The 15,366-nt window shown below is 67.7% G+C and overlaps 9 protein-coding genes across 9 annotated transcripts; 4 read left to right on the top strand and 5 right to left on the bottom strand.

Annotated features, from left to right (window-relative positions):
- Nucleotides 1-179: 179 nt before the first annotated feature.
- Q8F55_000095 (uncharacterized protein) lies at nt 180-1,976 on the top strand (the record flags this gene model as incomplete). The annotated part of the gene is made up of 1 exon (XM_069348751.1): nt 180-1,976. One exon carries the CDS (start codon nt 180-182, stop codon nt 1,974-1,976), a length of 1,797 nt encoding a protein of 598 aa, XP_069212295.1.
- An 875-nt stretch (nt 1,977-2,851) lies between these two features.
- On the top strand, nt 2,852-3,649 carry Q8F55_000094 (uncharacterized protein; the record flags this gene model as incomplete). Its single annotated transcript, XM_069348750.1, has 2 exons — nt 2,852-3,071; nt 3,138-3,649. The coding sequence occupies 2 exons, from the start codon at nt 2,852-2,854 to the stop codon at nt 3,647-3,649; spliced, it is 732 nt and encodes a 243-aa protein (XP_069212294.1).
- A 153-nt stretch (nt 3,650-3,802) lies between these two features.
- Nucleotides 3,803-5,912, top strand: Q8F55_000093 (uncharacterized protein; the record flags this gene model as incomplete). Its single annotated transcript, XM_069348749.1, has 5 exons — nt 3,803-4,022; nt 4,055-4,393; nt 4,811-4,991; nt 5,025-5,104; nt 5,140-5,912. 5 exons carry the CDS (start codon nt 3,803-3,805, stop codon nt 5,910-5,912), a joined length of 1,593 nt encoding a protein of 530 aa, XP_069212293.1.
- Nucleotides 5,913-6,175: 263 nt separating this feature from the next.
- On the bottom strand, nt 6,176-7,628 carry Q8F55_000092 (uncharacterized protein; the record flags this gene model as incomplete). Its single annotated transcript, XM_069348748.1, has 6 exons — nt 6,176-6,389; nt 6,443-7,107; nt 7,141-7,285; nt 7,318-7,432; nt 7,465-7,543; nt 7,578-7,628. 6 exons carry the CDS (start codon nt 7,626-7,628, stop codon nt 6,176-6,178), a joined length of 1,269 nt encoding a protein of 422 aa, XP_069212292.1.
- An 823-nt stretch (nt 7,629-8,451) lies between these two features.
- On the top strand, nt 8,452-9,056 carry Q8F55_000091 (uncharacterized protein; the record flags this gene model as incomplete). Its single annotated transcript, XM_069348747.1, has 3 exons — nt 8,452-8,892; nt 8,928-9,000; nt 9,034-9,056. 3 exons carry the CDS (start codon nt 8,452-8,454, stop codon nt 9,054-9,056), a joined length of 537 nt encoding a protein of 178 aa, XP_069212291.1.
- A 104-nt stretch (nt 9,057-9,160) lies between these two features.
- Nucleotides 9,161-10,098, bottom strand: Q8F55_000090 (uncharacterized protein; the record flags this gene model as incomplete). The annotated part of the gene is made up of 3 exons (XM_069348746.1): nt 9,161-9,418; nt 9,452-9,533; nt 9,578-10,098. 3 exons carry the CDS (start codon nt 10,096-10,098, stop codon nt 9,161-9,163), a joined length of 861 nt encoding a protein of 286 aa, XP_069212290.1.
- A 237-nt stretch (nt 10,099-10,335) lies between these two features.
- Nucleotides 10,336-11,174, bottom strand: Q8F55_000089 (uncharacterized protein; the record flags this gene model as incomplete). Its single annotated transcript, XM_069348745.1, has 4 exons — nt 10,336-10,497; nt 10,532-10,622; nt 10,659-11,038; nt 11,124-11,174. 4 exons carry the CDS (start codon nt 11,172-11,174, stop codon nt 10,336-10,338), a joined length of 684 nt encoding a protein of 227 aa, XP_069212289.1.
- Nucleotides 11,175-11,551: 377 nt separating this feature from the next.
- On the bottom strand, nt 11,552-13,448 carry Q8F55_000088 (uncharacterized protein; the record flags this gene model as incomplete). Its single annotated transcript, XM_069348744.1, has 5 exons — nt 11,552-11,728; nt 11,764-11,857; nt 11,889-12,041; nt 12,500-12,766; nt 12,802-13,448. 5 exons carry the CDS (start codon nt 13,446-13,448, stop codon nt 11,552-11,554), a joined length of 1,338 nt encoding a protein of 445 aa, XP_069212288.1.
- Nucleotides 13,449-13,982: 534 nt separating this feature from the next.
- Q8F55_000087 (uncharacterized protein) lies at nt 13,983-14,578 on the bottom strand (the record flags this gene model as incomplete). Its single annotated transcript, XM_069348743.1, has 3 exons — nt 13,983-14,177; nt 14,242-14,341; nt 14,391-14,578. 3 exons carry the CDS (start codon nt 14,576-14,578, stop codon nt 13,983-13,985), a joined length of 483 nt encoding a protein of 160 aa, XP_069212287.1.
- Between the last annotated feature and the right edge of the window lie 788 nt (nt 14,579-15,366).

The raw sequence follows: 15,366 nt of genomic DNA, 5'->3' as shown, positions 1-15,366 counted from the left end.
CGCTGCACCACACCCAGCGCAGACAATAAGAGGGGGGCAGCGCGCAGTTTTCCTCCTCACCAACTACAACACACAACACACCAACCCACGCTCCCTCACCCGTGAGTCCCCCTCTTGTGCGCGGCTGACGCCGCGCCGCGCAGCCCACCCACGCTCCTTTCTACCCCGCGATCCACCGCATGAAGCCCTCCATCGTCTTCTTTGCCTTCTGCGCCTACGTCGTCCCCACGTTCGCCGCGCCCACGCCCACGCCCAGCACCGACCTCAAGCCGCGCTGCGACGACGAGCCCTCGGGCCCCGTCGCAGCGTACACCGCCGCCACAGCCACCGAGTGGACCGGCTCGAGCACGCACCCGGCCCACCACGACGACGAGGATCAAGCAACCCCCACGGCTGGCGGCACCGCCGCTGGCCACGCTACCGACGTAGCTACTGCCGCGACGACGCTCGCGGCGACAAACGTGCCCGCTCAGACGGCCCCTGTTGGCACGGACGCCCCGGGCAGCGGCTCGACCGCGGTCTCGGGCGCCGGCACGGGCGTCGAGGCCGAAGGCTCCGACGGCTCGGACGACGAGCCGGGCTCGACTGACACGGCATCCGGCGCGGCCGACACGGCGTCCGGCTCGACCGAGACCACCGGCACGACCGACACTACCGGCACGACCGCCACGAGCACGGACACCGGCGCCAGCACAGGCACCGACGACCCAGAGTGCGACGACGATGAGGCTGGCGGAAGCGACAGCGGCGGCGACGACGACGATGATGACAACGACGATGATGATGATGACGACGATGATGATGATGACGACTATGACAACGACAATGACGACGAGGGCGTGCCTGGGACCGCGACGGGCTCGTCTGGCACGACTACTGGCCCGGGGGATGCTGGCTCGACCGGCAGCGCCACGGGCGAGGGAGGGGCCACCTCGACGGGTGGGTCCGCGACCGGCTCTGGCGCCGGCTCGACGTCTACAACCGGTTCGGGCTCCGGCTCCAGCTCGTCCGGCACGACTACTACCACGACGAGCGAGGACAAGCCCTGCTCCTGCGACGACGACAGCGACGACGACGACGACAACGACGACAGCGAGGACGGAGACGACGATACCGATGTCGACTCCGACTCCACAGTCGTCGCCGCCGGCACCAGCGCCGCCGGCACTGCCACTGGTGCCGCTGCTGGTGCAGGTGGCCTCGCTCTCACCACTGCTTCTGCTGGCGGAGTCGCGGCCGGCTCGGCCGCCGGCGGCGCTTCTGGCGCCGTTGGTGGCGCGGGCGCAGTGGCCGGGACGGGCGGTGCTGCTGGCGTAGCTGGCGGCACCGCTGCGTCTGGCACCACGGCCACGGCGACTACTGGTGGCGACGAAGGTGATGAGGAGGACGACGAGGGAGAGGAGGACGACGACGACGACGGCGGCGAGGGGGATGAGGAGGAGGGCGACGGCGAGGACGACGGCAGCGAGGAGGGCATCGACCCGAGCCCCGCCACCGGCCCCGCCGCGCCCGCCACCTCACCCCCTGCGACCCCTGCGACCCCCGCCACGCCGGACACGACTACCCCCGGCGATGCGGAGGAGGGCGACGAGGGCGACGAGGGCTCTGACTCGGACTCGGACGACGAGGACGACGAGGATACCGACGCCCCCGAGACCCCCGACACCCCCGACGACCCCGTGGTCGCTCCCTCCGCCCCCGCCACGCCTGCTGCCTCTCTCCCTAGCGGCACTCCCCCGGTCACCGTGATCCACCACCACCACTACCACTGCCGGCCCAAGTTTGGCGGCGGCGACACGTCGGGCCTGTACCGGCACTCTGGGTGGCGCGAGGGCGGCAAGGGCGGGTGGCGCGCCGACGGCGTGGGGTTCAACACGACGCTCGCGAGCGACTCTGCGGGCGTCACCGAGGCCAACTACGACGACGAGGCGTACGACACGGCCGACGAGGGCGAGAGCGACGGCGAGGAGGAGTAGGCACCGCCCTCCCTCCTCTGCCGGACCTCGCCCCCCCGGCCCCTTGACCAGTTGTATTCCTAGCCGCGCGCGGCCATAACGAAACCCCAGTACCCAGTACCCGTAAACCCCAAACCAAAGCCCAACCACAACCAGGACGCAAGTCACCCCCAGTCACCCCCCCCCCCCCCACCCCCAGTCAAGTCACCCCCGCGCACCACAGCCCCGCGTGCGCTCTCGCTCGACGGCCCGAGTTCTCGCCCCGAGCAACCCCTAGCCATCAGAAAACCCATCTCGACATCTACCTCTAGAAAACGCAAAAACACATCGTCTCGTTCTAAAGCCAAAGCCCACGGCAGGACCGCGCAGATGCGGTCTCTCGATGCAGTCGCCAGCGTGCGACGACAGATAGGATATGCATCGTTTCCCGTGTGCGGCTTGGAGGGGACGGGCCAGCGCAGCGCGGCCCTGTTGCAATGAAGCATGCTACTCAAGCATGAACGCGGCGCAGGGTTTGTCCCGAGCCGCTCGCTGCCGCTGCCACCGACCGCCTCCCTGGAGGGTAGGAGGTGTCGCACGCCGGCTGAGGCAGCCAGCCTGATGCATGCTCCCGGGGACTAGTAGCGCAGCGCTGCGGGGTTGCCGCTGTCGCTGCGGATGCACTCGTCTACCTAGGAATGTTCCGCCATCCGCCCAGTGCCTGTATCAGACTTGGCGACGCATGCCGGCATGCGCGAGGCCGGAGCGACGAGGGAGCCGTCGCGCTGTCGCCGCCTCGTAGTTTCCCGGTACATAGCAGGGGGCGGGCACATCGCGACGGGCGACGGGCGGCGAGCAGCTCTCACCGTATAAAGCCAGCAGCGTCCGAGCGCCCATACCTCGCCCCATCTCCCACAATGGCCACCCCACTCACCCTCGACCAAGCGACGCCGCTGCACATCCTCGCCGTGTCCGGGCTCTCGCTAGCCCTCTACGCCCCCCTGGCTGGCGCGCTGGCCCGCCGCGGAGGCGGCAAGGCGGCCGAGGCGGAGCTCGCTGCGCTGGGAAGCTACCCCGGCGTCGTGGGCACGCTCAAGCGGACGTACGCTTCGGGCGGGCTGCGGGCCGTGTACCGCGGTAGGTCGTCTGCCCACCCGCCCCCCTCCCCCCCGCCCCCCCACCCCGCTGACGCCGACGCCGCAGGCACATCCGTCCTCGCCGTGCGCTTCGCGCAGGTCCTCTTCGTCACCCTCGCCGCGGCGCACGCCACCCGCCCGGCCCACGCGACGAGCGACACCGAGACGAACCACTACCTCCTCGCGGTCGCCCTGGCTCTCGGCCTCAGCGTGCTCGCAACGTACCCCCTCTTCGCGCTGCACGTCGCTGCCGTGCTGGCGCCGGCGGGCGTGAGCACGCTCGACGCGGTCAAGGGCACGCCGCGCCGCGTAGCCACGGGCGGCGCGGCGCTCGGCGCCGGCGTGCTCCAGGCGCTCACGGCACTCTGCTGGAGCGTGCACCCCGTCTTCTGGCTCGCGTGGCCGCGCGTCCGGCCCACGGGGGTCATGGTGGCGATTTTTGTGGCCGTCGCAAGTGGCCTGACGGCGCTCAGCCTCAAGTACCAGGGCGAGGCGGCCGGCGTCGTCGCGGCGCAGTTGGAAGCGGCGGAGCGCACGGGCGCGGGCGAGGCGGGCGCGCCGCTCACTGCCGAGGTGTGATGTATCGTGTTGTCGTGGGATGTGGGCCAGTGATGACGGGGGTTTGTGGTGCAGGGGAGAGGCGGCGTCGGCGTCGGCAACGGCGGGCTCGTATCGAGCGGAGAGTGCCCGCTGATAACACTGACACGCGCCGAACTCATCTACCATCGCCCAATGCCCACGCCCACTCCCACGCCGACGCCCATCGACGCCTGGCTGCGCGCCGCGACGCTCCCCCAGCTCGTGGTCGCCGCCCTCGCGCTCGCAGCCTACCCCGTTCTCGCCGGCGCACAGGTGCGCCACTGGGCGACGTACCGCCCGCTGGGGGACCCCGACCCCGGCAGCCTCTGGACAGCTCTGCGACGGCGGGGCGCTGACGGCACTGTCTTCCGGGGTATGTGGTGCAAGCAGCGGCGCTGACGCCAGGCGCCGGCGCCCTAGCCCTCCGCCAGCTCCTCACCCTCGGCCTCTGCGCGTTCACCGCGGCGGCCTCCACGCCCTCCCGGCCGACCGAGCGCGGCGTCGCCTTGCAGATCGCCCTCGTGCTCGCCACCTTCATCGCAGCGTGGACGGCCACCAGCCCGCTCGCGGCGCTGCACGCCGCGCGGGAGCTCGGCGCGCGGCCCAGCGCAGAGGGGATGCGGGCTGCGGCCCTCGCCGGCGCGGTGCACGCCGCGCTGCTCGCCTCGGCGCTGCTCCAGCTCCTCCTCGCCGCCGGCTTCGGCTCTGGGCCGGGCTGGGAGCTGGCGCCCTACGCCGCCGCGTGTGAGCTCGCGAGCTGGCCCCTGCGGGTGGGCAGCGTGCGGATCGTTGCGGGTGTGGCTGCCGACGGGGAGGGGATGAGCTACGCCGGGGGGCTGTGGGCGACTTGCACGCGGATTTGCAGGGAGGAGGGGTGGGGCGTGCTGCTGGGGTGGTAGTGCTCGCCATGTATGTATCTCCGCGGTCGGCGTCGGCGTGCCCATGCATAGAGTCGTAGAATGCTGTCGCGCTCACGATGCCCGGCGACGGCCCGGCCGGCCGAGACGCGCATGGCCGACGTAGGCGCTCGCGTGACGCGTCCGGCGGCGGCGGCGTCATCGCTCCTCGTCTCCTCATCCCGCATCCATCCTCCCCCTCTTCTCCTCTTTCCTCCAACCTCTCCCCACACACTCCCTACCATGCTCCTCCTCACGCTGCTAGACCCCCTCCCGACGCCGGCCGACCCGTTCCCGCGCGGCGCGCTGCCGTTCCTCGCGGCCACGGTCCTCGTCACCGTCCCGCTCGCCCTCCTCGTCGCCATGCCCTTCATCGGCGCCATCGTCCGCCTCCGCGCAAACTACAACCCCAAGGGCGTGTCCCTCGCCGACGACGACCCGCACTAGTGAGCCGCTCCCCCTACTCTAGCTGACGGCAGCGCCGGGCCGCAGCTCACCGGCGTGTTCGCCACCCTCCGCCGCACGATCGCCGTCGAGGGCTGGTACGGCGTGTACAAGGGTGCGTTGGGTCGAGTGTTCGCGCTGACGCCGAAGGATGGGCGGTCTTGGTCCTCCAGCTCGCAATCTTCTCCGTCGTCGCCACGATCGGCGTCACCCTCTTCGTCGCCTTCCGCCCGCTGGTCGAGCACCTCCTCAGCTACCAGCTGCTCGTGTGGGCGGCCGCCGTCGTCGTGCCCGCCGTCGCCGCGTTCCTCAGCCTGCCGCTCTACGTCCTCCAGATCCGCGCCATCGTGACCCCCTACCGCGTGCCGTTTGCGCCGCGCCGCGCGCTCCGCCTCCTCCTCTCGGACAGGGAGCGCGCCTCCCCGTTCGCGCTGTACGCCATCCCCGGCCTCGTGTCGGCGCTGCTCGTGTCGGCCGTGCTCAACTCGCTCGTCCGCATCGTCCTCAAGGACGTCATCCTCGGCCCCAACGCCCACTTTTTCCCCCGGCCCAACGAGCCGCCCGAGCCCGTCACCATCGCAATCGCCGGCTGGCGCTGGGCCCTCTTCGCTGCCCTCTCGATCGGCCTCGTCTTCGTCCTCGTGCCCCTCGATGTGGTGTTCACAAAGCTCTCGGTCGCCTCGGTGCTCCCCGGCGTCGATGAGGTCCTTGGAGAGAGTACCCCGCTGGTCCCGGGCTCGTCGACGCTCCGCCTCGCGGGCGAGGAGGACGACGTTGTCGGCGTCCGCCCCGTCAGTGTCGCGGCGTACGCTGGTCTCCAGGACGCGCTGCGCCGCATCCCCGAGGAGGAGGGTACCGGTGCGCTCTTCCGCGCGTGGGAGTGGACCACGGTGGGGGCCGTGCTGGCGTACTTCTCGGGCTAGACACCACCCGAGCTCCCACCAGGCGATACCCCTCAGCCCGCTGTAGCCAGTCTTTGACATTATCGATGTACCACTCTGTGTAAATTGCTGGCGTGGGTGCGGTGCCAGCGCTCGGCATTGCCGTGGCCGGCACTCTGGTGCTGCTCTGGTCGGCACGGCGCCGCGACTACCCGTCCCGCCCCGCAAGAGAACGATCGTGCATGGCATCAAGCCGTGGCTATGTACAATAATGTCCAAATCTACAGCGGCGCTCGCTCACCCCCCTACTTCCGCCTCGAGCCGCGCTCGCTGCGCTCACCCCGCGCGCCCCGCTCGCCCCGCTCGCAGTACTCGCCCATGCGCATGTACCGCGCCAGCTCGTCGACGTCTCTTGCGCGGACCGGTTCATAAGCATAGGTCACCGTGTCGATTGACGTGCGCCTCGCGCTGGGGTTGGTGCCGTTCGTAGCCATGTCGCTCACGCCGTACTTGTCCGAGCTAGAGAGGGAGGGGAACTCGCCATTGAGCGGGGCGCGGATGCTGCCCCGCACCCGTCGGGCCCGAACGAGAGGTCGAGGTTGGTGCGCTGCGACGTCGCGCGGGTCGCGAGCCGCGTGAGCGTGTGGAAGGCGGCGAGGAGGGCGAGCCACAGCGCGCCGGCGGTGGCGAGGCTCGACGCGACCGCCGCGCCGAGCGGCTTGCGCGCGTACCCTGTGCACTGGTACCGCGTAGCCCAGGTCGCGCCGGGCGGCTGCGGGAGCGGCTTGGGCGCGGCCGCGAGGCTCTCGGCCCCAGCGAGGGGGGAGAGCGCGCCGAACCCGTCGGCCGTGGCCACGCTCGTGTTCGACTCGAGGCCGAGGTCGTAGGCCGCCGCTGTGGACAGCACGGCGATGTAGTTGGCCACAGGTGTGCGCAGGCTGTCGGGCAGCGCGGTGGCGGTCGTGTTCTCGCCCAGCTGGGCGGTGAGGACGGCGAAGGCGTTAGCCGCCAGCGTGACGCTAGCCGCGAGGCGGGGAAAGCCAGGCGCGTCAGAAATGGCGCGGAGCCTAGCGCCGAGGTCGGCGGCCACGGCGTCGAGCGCGCCGACGACGGCGGTGCGCGGCGGCGCGAGCAGGCCGAGCGAGGCGAACACGGCGCCCGTGCTCGAGTTTGCGCCGTTGCTCGCGTGCGATGCAGTGAGCGTTGTCGCGAAGGCGCCGGAACAAGTCGCCACGAGCTAGCGTTAGCCGTCGTCCGTCGCCAGCCTCACCTCGGAGACGACGCTCGGGCCGGCGACGGCGATCGTCATGCCCTCCACCGAGCAGTTGAGCCGCTCGCCCGCGTAGGCCGCCGGGCTGGTCGGCAGCCACGCGAAGACGGCGTTGGTCGTGCGCAGCGTGTCGCCCGGCGCGAGTCTGCGTGAGCGCGGCCGGGGGGAGGGGCTCACATGACGGGCTGGCACGGCCGCGGGGGACCGAGCAGGGCGGCGTACCACCCCCCGGCTGGGGGCGGCTCGAACGTCGCGCTGGTGACAGGGACGGGCTCGTACGCCGACACGGCGACTGGCGGTCAGCTTGTTCGCGCGGCAACGCACCAGACCACACGACCACGAACACGCCTGCCGCGGCCAGCATCAGCGCCGAGACGCGGTGGAACCACCGCCCGAAGGGGTACTGGCGTCAGCTTGGCGCGCGGGGGGGGACGCACCGCTCTGTGCACGGGGTAGCTGACTGTCAGCGCGGCGTTGAGGACGTCCATCGTGGATGCGGAGGAGGAGAGAGATGCGCGCTAGTGTGTCTCATCTCTCCTTTGGCGTTGGTGTTGGGGGCGAGGTCGAGGGGGGCGAGTTGCCGCGTTAGGCAGTGACGCAACGAGAAGAGAAGAGGAGCGTGCGGCCACGCAGCGACAAACAACATGCGCGCGCGCGAGCGCACGACCGCGACGATGGCGACGGGGTCATGGCGGCGGCGGCGGGCGGCGTCAGCCACTGCGTGGGCGAGGCGTGCAGAGCTGCTGCATGCTTATTCGGATGCGCTCTGCTTCGGCGTCGGGTGTCCTTCTTGCAAGCTTGCGACGACGACGATGGCGACGACGCGATGCCGAAGAGATGCGAGTGAGAGAAGAGAAGACAGCCGCGACGACGCCAGGCACTTGCTACCTATTCAAGGGTCGCCAGCCAGCGTTTCACCCTCGGTGGGGCTGTCGCGGCCGTCGCCGACGCCGATGCCGAGGCATGCGGGCGCTGTCGAGGCCGCTGCACCGAGCAGAGCATGCCCGCGGCGTGTGATCCTCGTCGGCCTCGGCCTCGACATGCAGCGGCTTTGGATCCACGTGCTTGGTGTTGTCGCTGTTTCATAAACGACTGGTGCCTTTTCCCTTTGATTTTTCGACATGTCTCGTCAGAAACGACGTCATGTCGCTCTCCACTTGACCTCTCCCCTCTCTCCTCTGCCCTGCTCGCCTGCTACCCGCTGTATCGCGCGGCAGAGGGAGGGCCAGCGACGAGCGAGCCCCTGCTAACTCTACTGACCACTGACGACCAACTTTTGACTTTGACAACAACACTCACGCCCATCGCACCATGAGCGACTTCTACAACCAGTCGCAGGGATACCCCGGGCAACAAAACCAGCAGCAGCCATACTACCAGCCACCGCCAGGCCAGTACCAGCAGCAGCAGTACCAGCAGCCGCAGCAGCCCTACTACCAGCCCCCGCCGGGGCAGTACGGCGGACCGCCGCCCCCGGGGCCGGGCTACCCCGGACACAGCGGGGGATACGGGCAGCAGCAGCAGCAGTATCCGCCCCAGCCGTCGTACCCTCCGCAGCAGGGAGAGAAGTACGAGTACCAGCAGCAGCAGCAGCAACAACAGCAGCAGCAGCAGCCCCCGCCGCAGGACCACAAGCCACCGCAGCAGCCCGCGCCCGCGCCTGACCCCGCCCCGGCCCAGCAGCAGCAGCAGCAGCAACCGCCCAAGGAGCAGGGCAAGTGGGGCCGCCGGTTCAAGTCGATCGGGGACAAGGTGCGTGCTGCGCCGCGCTCGTGCTAACCACCCAGCTCATGGACTCGCTCGTGCGCGGCTTCGGCTGGGGCGTGGGCACCAACCTGGCCAACCGGTTTGTCAACATCAGTGAGTGGGGGGTGGGGGGCGTGCTGACGGCAGTTTGCGGCTCGTGTGGCCGATAGACGGAGCTGGGAGGGTTGCATACACGAATGATATTGTCACTTATGGCCTGCGTCTACGAGCGACGACGGCAGGCAGGCTGGGGCGGGCGGGCGGGCGGGCGGGCTTACTGGGTGGCGAGACCCATCCCCGCCGGCGCGTCGCCGCGGGCGCCGACGTCCTGGGCAGCATAGTGCTGGGACACGGGCTCGCCGTAGACGCCCAGGTCGGCGAGCTCGATGCGCTCCGGCATCTCGTCGGCCGGCCACTCCTCGGTGCAGTCGTCCGGGAGGAAGGTGAGGGCGACGGCGGCCATGGCGAGGCGGTACGCTGCCTCGCGGAACGCGGCCTCGTCGACCCACACGTGCTGGCAGGTGGCTTTCATCTGGGCGTCAGCGAAGCCATTGACCTTACTTACATAATCGAACGCCTGGTCGAACACGAGCATGCGCTCCTCCATAAAGTGTTCAAAGCAAGGCGTCTGGAAGCGGAGGCGGCAGCTGTCGCGCCTGACGTCAGTGCCCCCCCGGTCCCGACTACTCACTCGGTAAGTACAAGGTGGACGAGGTACAGGCGCAGCCCAGTCTCGTCTATGCGGCGCCACCAATCCAGAAACTGGGCGCCTTTGACGAATCCCGCGGCGAGTGCGGCCGAGTGCACGACGACGCGTGCCCAGCCGTCGGCAGGGGTGTACGCACGCGCGGCACGCTGTATGGCCACCAAGACGCCGGGGTGGTGCGGGTCCTCGACGTAAACGGTCCCGTGAGCCCGCGGCGCCATCGAGCGCGCCGACCAGTAGAGGGCTGGGGGCTCGGTAATGAAGGGGCGGCGCGTGTTGACCGCCTCGCGCTCTTGCTGCTCGATGTTGGCGGTGCGCCCGCTGGAGGGGGAGGGGCGGGCAGTGCCGTCAGAGGGCGGGTGGGTGAAATAACCGATCTGTACCAGGACCTCGTCGAGCACGTGGAGGGTGGCCGGGGAGAACGGCCCGGGGATCACCACCCCGCCCATGCCCTGCGCGAGGGTCACGATTGGGACAAGAGGGGGGTTAAAGCCGAGCGAACCCATGCTGTTGTGGAGGAGTAGGTTTACGGGGATGTTCGGGTGGAACGAAGTCGTGGTAATGTGTGGTGTGTTGTCAGTTTCCAACATGGAGCGCGGTTTAAATAATCCCAGCAGCTGACGAGGGGGCGAAGGCGTGCCGTGTGTTGACTAATCGCGACACACAGCCGCCACTCATTCTCGTGCTCACTCGGACCGGACCATGCACCGTTCAACCATTCATGACAATGCTATGTACCACTACTAAATGTCCGCATACTTGCCCAGGCGGCGCGCGTCGAACGCGCGGCTCACGAGGTCAGGCCACGCCTCGGGCGAGTCGGCGCGGTCGTACGTCGCCTCCAGCGCCATGAGACAGAGGTGCTTGACCTCCATCCAGTCAGGCGAGGCGGGGTACGTGATTGCCTGGGTGTCAGCGTGCGTAAAGGGACAAGCGTACGTCGTCAAACGCGTCGTAGATGTCGTCGACGCGCGCACACATCCACTTGACGAAGGTGGGCCCCATGCCAGCGCGGCGGGCGGCGTCGCGCCTGGAGTCAGCGGCGCGCGCGGGAGGGCGGACTTACTTCTCGAGGACGGCGTGCACGACGCTCAGCGCCGCGGTGAGGGGGCTGACGATGTACCAGTCGTCAAGGATGGCGGCGAGGGCGAACTCGGCCGCGGCGTGGCGGGCGGCGGCGGCGACCTGGGCGGCGGGGGTGGGACGGCGACGCGTGGGGGCGGGTTCGGTGGGGCCGGCCATGACGGCGATGGGGCGGCGCCTGGAGACACGCACGCGGGGCTGCGGCTGGGCGGGCGGGGTGTCGGGGTAGGCTGGGGTCGGGCGGCGGGCTGGCGAGCGCTCCAAGGTAGTGAGGAAATGGTTGGAGTAGCGAGACCCCAGGGCGAGCGCGTCGTCCTCGCTCATGCCGATGGCGGTGAGGACGGGATTAAGCTGGCGCGCGCGCTGGCGCGAGCGGAGGTGGGGCGGGGGCGGGGTCGGGGCTGTGGGGTTGGCGCTCTGGCGATCGGAGTTGGTTGGTCGTGCGCACAGCCGAGTCGCTCGCGGCGGGGAACGAGAAGGCCCAGCGCTGGCTCGACATTGTGGGTGGGGTGGGATGAGAGAGAGACTTGCTGCGTGTACAGCGGTTTATGTACGCCCCGACCGAGGCGATGATGTGCAGATGGTAGGGAGTCGGCACGGGAGTCCGAGGTTGTGTGTGTGTCGGACAAGGAGTGTTGAGTGATCCTGCCACAGGGAGGAGCAGTCACACCATTGCCCGCCGTCGGCTCGGAGAAACAATGCACTGGGGTGTCATCAGATACGCGATTTACTGGCAGCGTCATCAGATACGTGCTTACATGCATTCTACTATGATCATTCTACATGCAATGAACGAGACACGCCAGCACCAGGCCAGACGACCACAACAACAGAGACCCTACGATAAACAGAGAAAACAAAGCCCAGTGTCCAGCACTAAGAACGATCCCACCACTGCACGGCGGCGTACGTGCCGAGCATGGACCGAACGTACGGCACCCACCGGTCTGCAGGCCACTCGCCGCCCTCCCCAGTGTGGGTGTACTGCAGGGCCATGAGGGTGAGGCCGAGGGTGGCGACGGAGTCGGGCACGACCGGCAAGTTGGCCGACACCTGTCGTCAGTTTCGGCCTTTCACTCTCCCCTCACCCAAGAGTACACGGCGTCAAAGCGCTCCATGCGCGCGGTCTCAAACTCGTCAAAGCTCTCGTACTCGAGGCGGGCGGAGCGCGCCTCGTCGCGGCTACCGTCAGCGAGCCCGGGCGGCGACTCACTCAACAAAGACGAGGTGCACGACAAACAGCTGCACAGCGAGGGGGGAGACGCCGTACCACGCCCCAGAGGTATACGCGGCGTTCACCTCGGCCCAGGCCACAGAAGCGGCAGCAGCGAGGGTGACGGCGGGCGACTGGAGCCCGGCAATCGTGCTGCGCGCGGCGCGGCGGGTGGCCCCGCCGACGAGCGCGCGCGGGTCGGCGTAGGCGGCGATCGCGAGCGCGTGCTCTGGTGCGGTGGGGGGTAGGGCGGGCGTGGTGCGGTGGCGGGAGAAGCGCATTGTAGGCGCAGTTGAGGGTTGGTAGAGTGGGGGAGTTGGGGAGAGGTGGAGAGGTGGAGAGGTGGAGTGGTCGTGCCATGGGCTGGGGGCGAGGTTATGTATGCGCAGATGGGGGCTGGTGGTGATGGCGGCTTCTTGGTGCGAGAGCACGAGGGGGGATGATGGCGCAAACATGGACGCTTCGACGACAGCAGTTGGCCGCCACGCTGGTGCCACATCAGTGTCACAATTGCATTCTCACAGTACATCGCCATTTAAACAGCTGCTGTGGGGTTTACGTTGCCTTGTGAAGTGAGTCTGCGCCCCCGTCGTGAGCAAGAGCGGAACCACTCAACCGGGGCATACGCGCCCAGCTCCTTGATCTCGAACACGACGAGCCGCGCGTCCGGCCACTCCTCGGCGCAGTCGCGCCCGCGGTCGAAAGTACACTGCAGCGCGACGAGCGCGAGGCGGAGCGCTGCCGGCATGGCCGCTATAGGCGCCTCCTGTCCAACAAGGCCGCGCACATGGCGGAACGCGGCGTCGAAGTCGTCCATGCGGAGGTTGACCCACTCGTCGAACGTCTCCACCAGCGCGGCGTGGCGCGCGGCGTCCCGCCTGGGGATGTTAGCGGGGAACTGGCGCGAACGTACCGCCTAAGCACTACGCCCACTACGACGAGGCGGACGGTGAGCTCGCTAACCCCCGCCCAGTGGGACGTGTCCAGCGCCCACGACAGCTCGACTGCTGCGGCGCCGGCGGCTGCCACGATCGCGGCGGCGAGGGGGTGTCGTAGCGCGGCGCTGGTGCGGGCAGGCGCGTCTGCCACAATGGCGTCGGCGAGGGGGTGCTGCGGCGTGCGGGTGGGGACAGGGGGTGACGTGTCACCACCCCCGCCAGAAACATTGTTCTCAGGTGGCTCCGAGTCAGGAAGGCCAATCGCAGCGTCTCCCAGCGAGTGCACGCCCAGCGGCCAGGGCCAGTCGTAGGCCCCCGGCTCTTGGCCGTCGACCCAGGCCGGGTCCACGATCTCCGGCACCCCATGGGCAGCATAGTACCACCCCATAAAGACGTCGCCGGGCTCGGGCGCGCGCGAAATGTCGTCCGGAACGCCGACAGTGTCCCCGTACGCCGTGCCGTACGCGACGTCCCCGTCGAACCAGGCATGGCTGGAGTTCACGGTGGCGCTGATGCTCCGCGCTGTGGGGGAGCGGGGTGGGGCCGGCGGTTCGGGAGGCGGACGCGGACGACGCGGAACGGCGCGCTTGAGGAGGGCGGAGAGAGTGCGCTTGAATGTCATTTCGGGTTGGGGGGTTGAGGATGGGGTGGGGTGGGCTTATGTGCTGCTGGGCTGCTGCGTGAAGTGCGTGAGTGGGGGGTGAAACCCGTATGGCAGGGTGTGCCACGGATCCCATTCGCGTGCGGTGCGTTTCGGTTCGTCTCGGCTCATTGTTCTCCTTGCCGCTGGACAACACTCCTTTCCTGCGATGGGTGTCGCCGGTTTCACAGCATGGGGTGACTTCCGAATGCTGGGTCACGCGGAGGCGCACATGGTGTGCTTGTGGCGAAACGTTTTGGAATCATGGAACGGGGTCTTTGTTCTGCTGAACCACAGTGACTTCCAGTTGCTTTGGGCCGCCACTGGGACTGACCGCCGGATGGAAGGACCCATTTTCTGCTCGTCCGGTCAGCCACACATCATACACCCTCTCCTTGTCGTTGGCGCTCCTCAACACCTCCTCCACGCCTTTGCACTCGACTAGACTATATTGCATTTCTGTCTGTCACTTGCTGTCTACAGGGACCACGCGATTGGTGGCACTACATGTCCCCCCTACTCGTAGGGAAGGATGAAACCAAGCGGGCCCAGGTGGTACGTGCGTTTGGTGTTTTCGTGGAACTCCATCCAGTTTCCAACAACATCGTAGTCCTCGTTAAACGTCGCCTTGAGGGCGGAGAAGCTCATGTCGCGCAGGGTCCAGAACGAAGGCGCAATGTAATTCTGCACGAGCGGGTAGACCTCCATAGCCTTGTTCGTCAGCTGGGACGAAGGAGCACGAAGGAGGACGAAGGACCTGGTCGTGGCAACTCACATTTTCATACTCTTCCAGAATATCGCGCATACGCTGGGCATCCCACAAGTGGCTTTTCAGATTGTGTCGTTTGCCGTGGGACCTGAGTTCGCGGTTACGGCTGTGGACAGGTGAGCAAGACGGCGCCGTTCCAATTCGGTGGGACTGACGCGATGATAACGCGGTAGACGAGGGCGAGGATGACTGTCATCTCCGTGATCCCTGACCAGTCGCCCGAGTCGTCCGCTTTGTCGACCTTGGTTCTAGCCTCCAAGATGGCGCCGAGGACGCCGCGAGCTTGACGGCTGGCAGGGCCCGGGGGGTAGTGGAGGAGGTGCTGGTCTAAGGGGGCAGACATGATGTCTATTGGGTGGTGGGTGATGAAGGGCAGGAGCCGCGGTCGTCTCGTTATATCGGCTGGAGAAGGGGCGAGTCTGGGAGGCGAGTGTGATTGTGACAGCGGCCTCGCGGATCAACAAACTGGAAACAAATGCTGAGTGCCACAAGTGCCTCTGCAAGGAGATTCAACGGCCGCACAATGAGGCGCTATCGGACCCGGGAGGCCTGGGTTGGCACATCCTTCATTAGCTCCCATGTCAAGTGCGGCACACCGGAGATGTCTCTCCCACGGCCGGTAGTTCTGAACCGCAAGGTCGTGGCAGGTGACGGCCCAAGGACTCGAGTCATATCTTTCAGTGGAACGAAACGGATGGGGGATCAATGTGGCGGAGCGCGACTGGCATGCAGATCCGACCAATGTCTCCTATTCATAAAACTGATATGGGAGGTGCAAGGCGTGGTGCATCCAAAGACACAATAAAATCACTGGATAATATCCTGTCCACTCATACTCAGGCGTCTTGTCCTTACCGGGTCTGTTGCGTAACATCCGGCATCGGGCAGTGGTGGCCCAAGGCACATAGGGCAGCACTGGAACTCCGAGCTGTCAGACCACTATGCAACTCAGCCTCTGCTCGACGTTAATGCTCCCTATGACTCTGATTGGCACTTCGGACTCGGACCGACACTATACTGTATACATCGCTACTTGTTGTGGCCTGCCAGAACAGGCAGCAGATCTGTCGTAAAGCGAGTTCCAAACGTGGGACCCGCTGTGGAGCGCGGCCATCCACTACAAGTCAAATG

This window comes from Vanrija albida (genome assembly GCF_041260175.1).
Source record: "Vanrija albida strain AlHP1 chromosome Unknown contig_1, whole genome shotgun sequence".
Classification (NCBI taxonomy): Eukaryota; Fungi; Basidiomycota; class Tremellomycetes; order Trichosporonales; family Trichosporonaceae; genus Vanrija; species Vanrija albida.
Note: the sequence above shows the minus strand (reverse complement) of the source record. Positions and strands in the feature narration are given on the sequence as shown.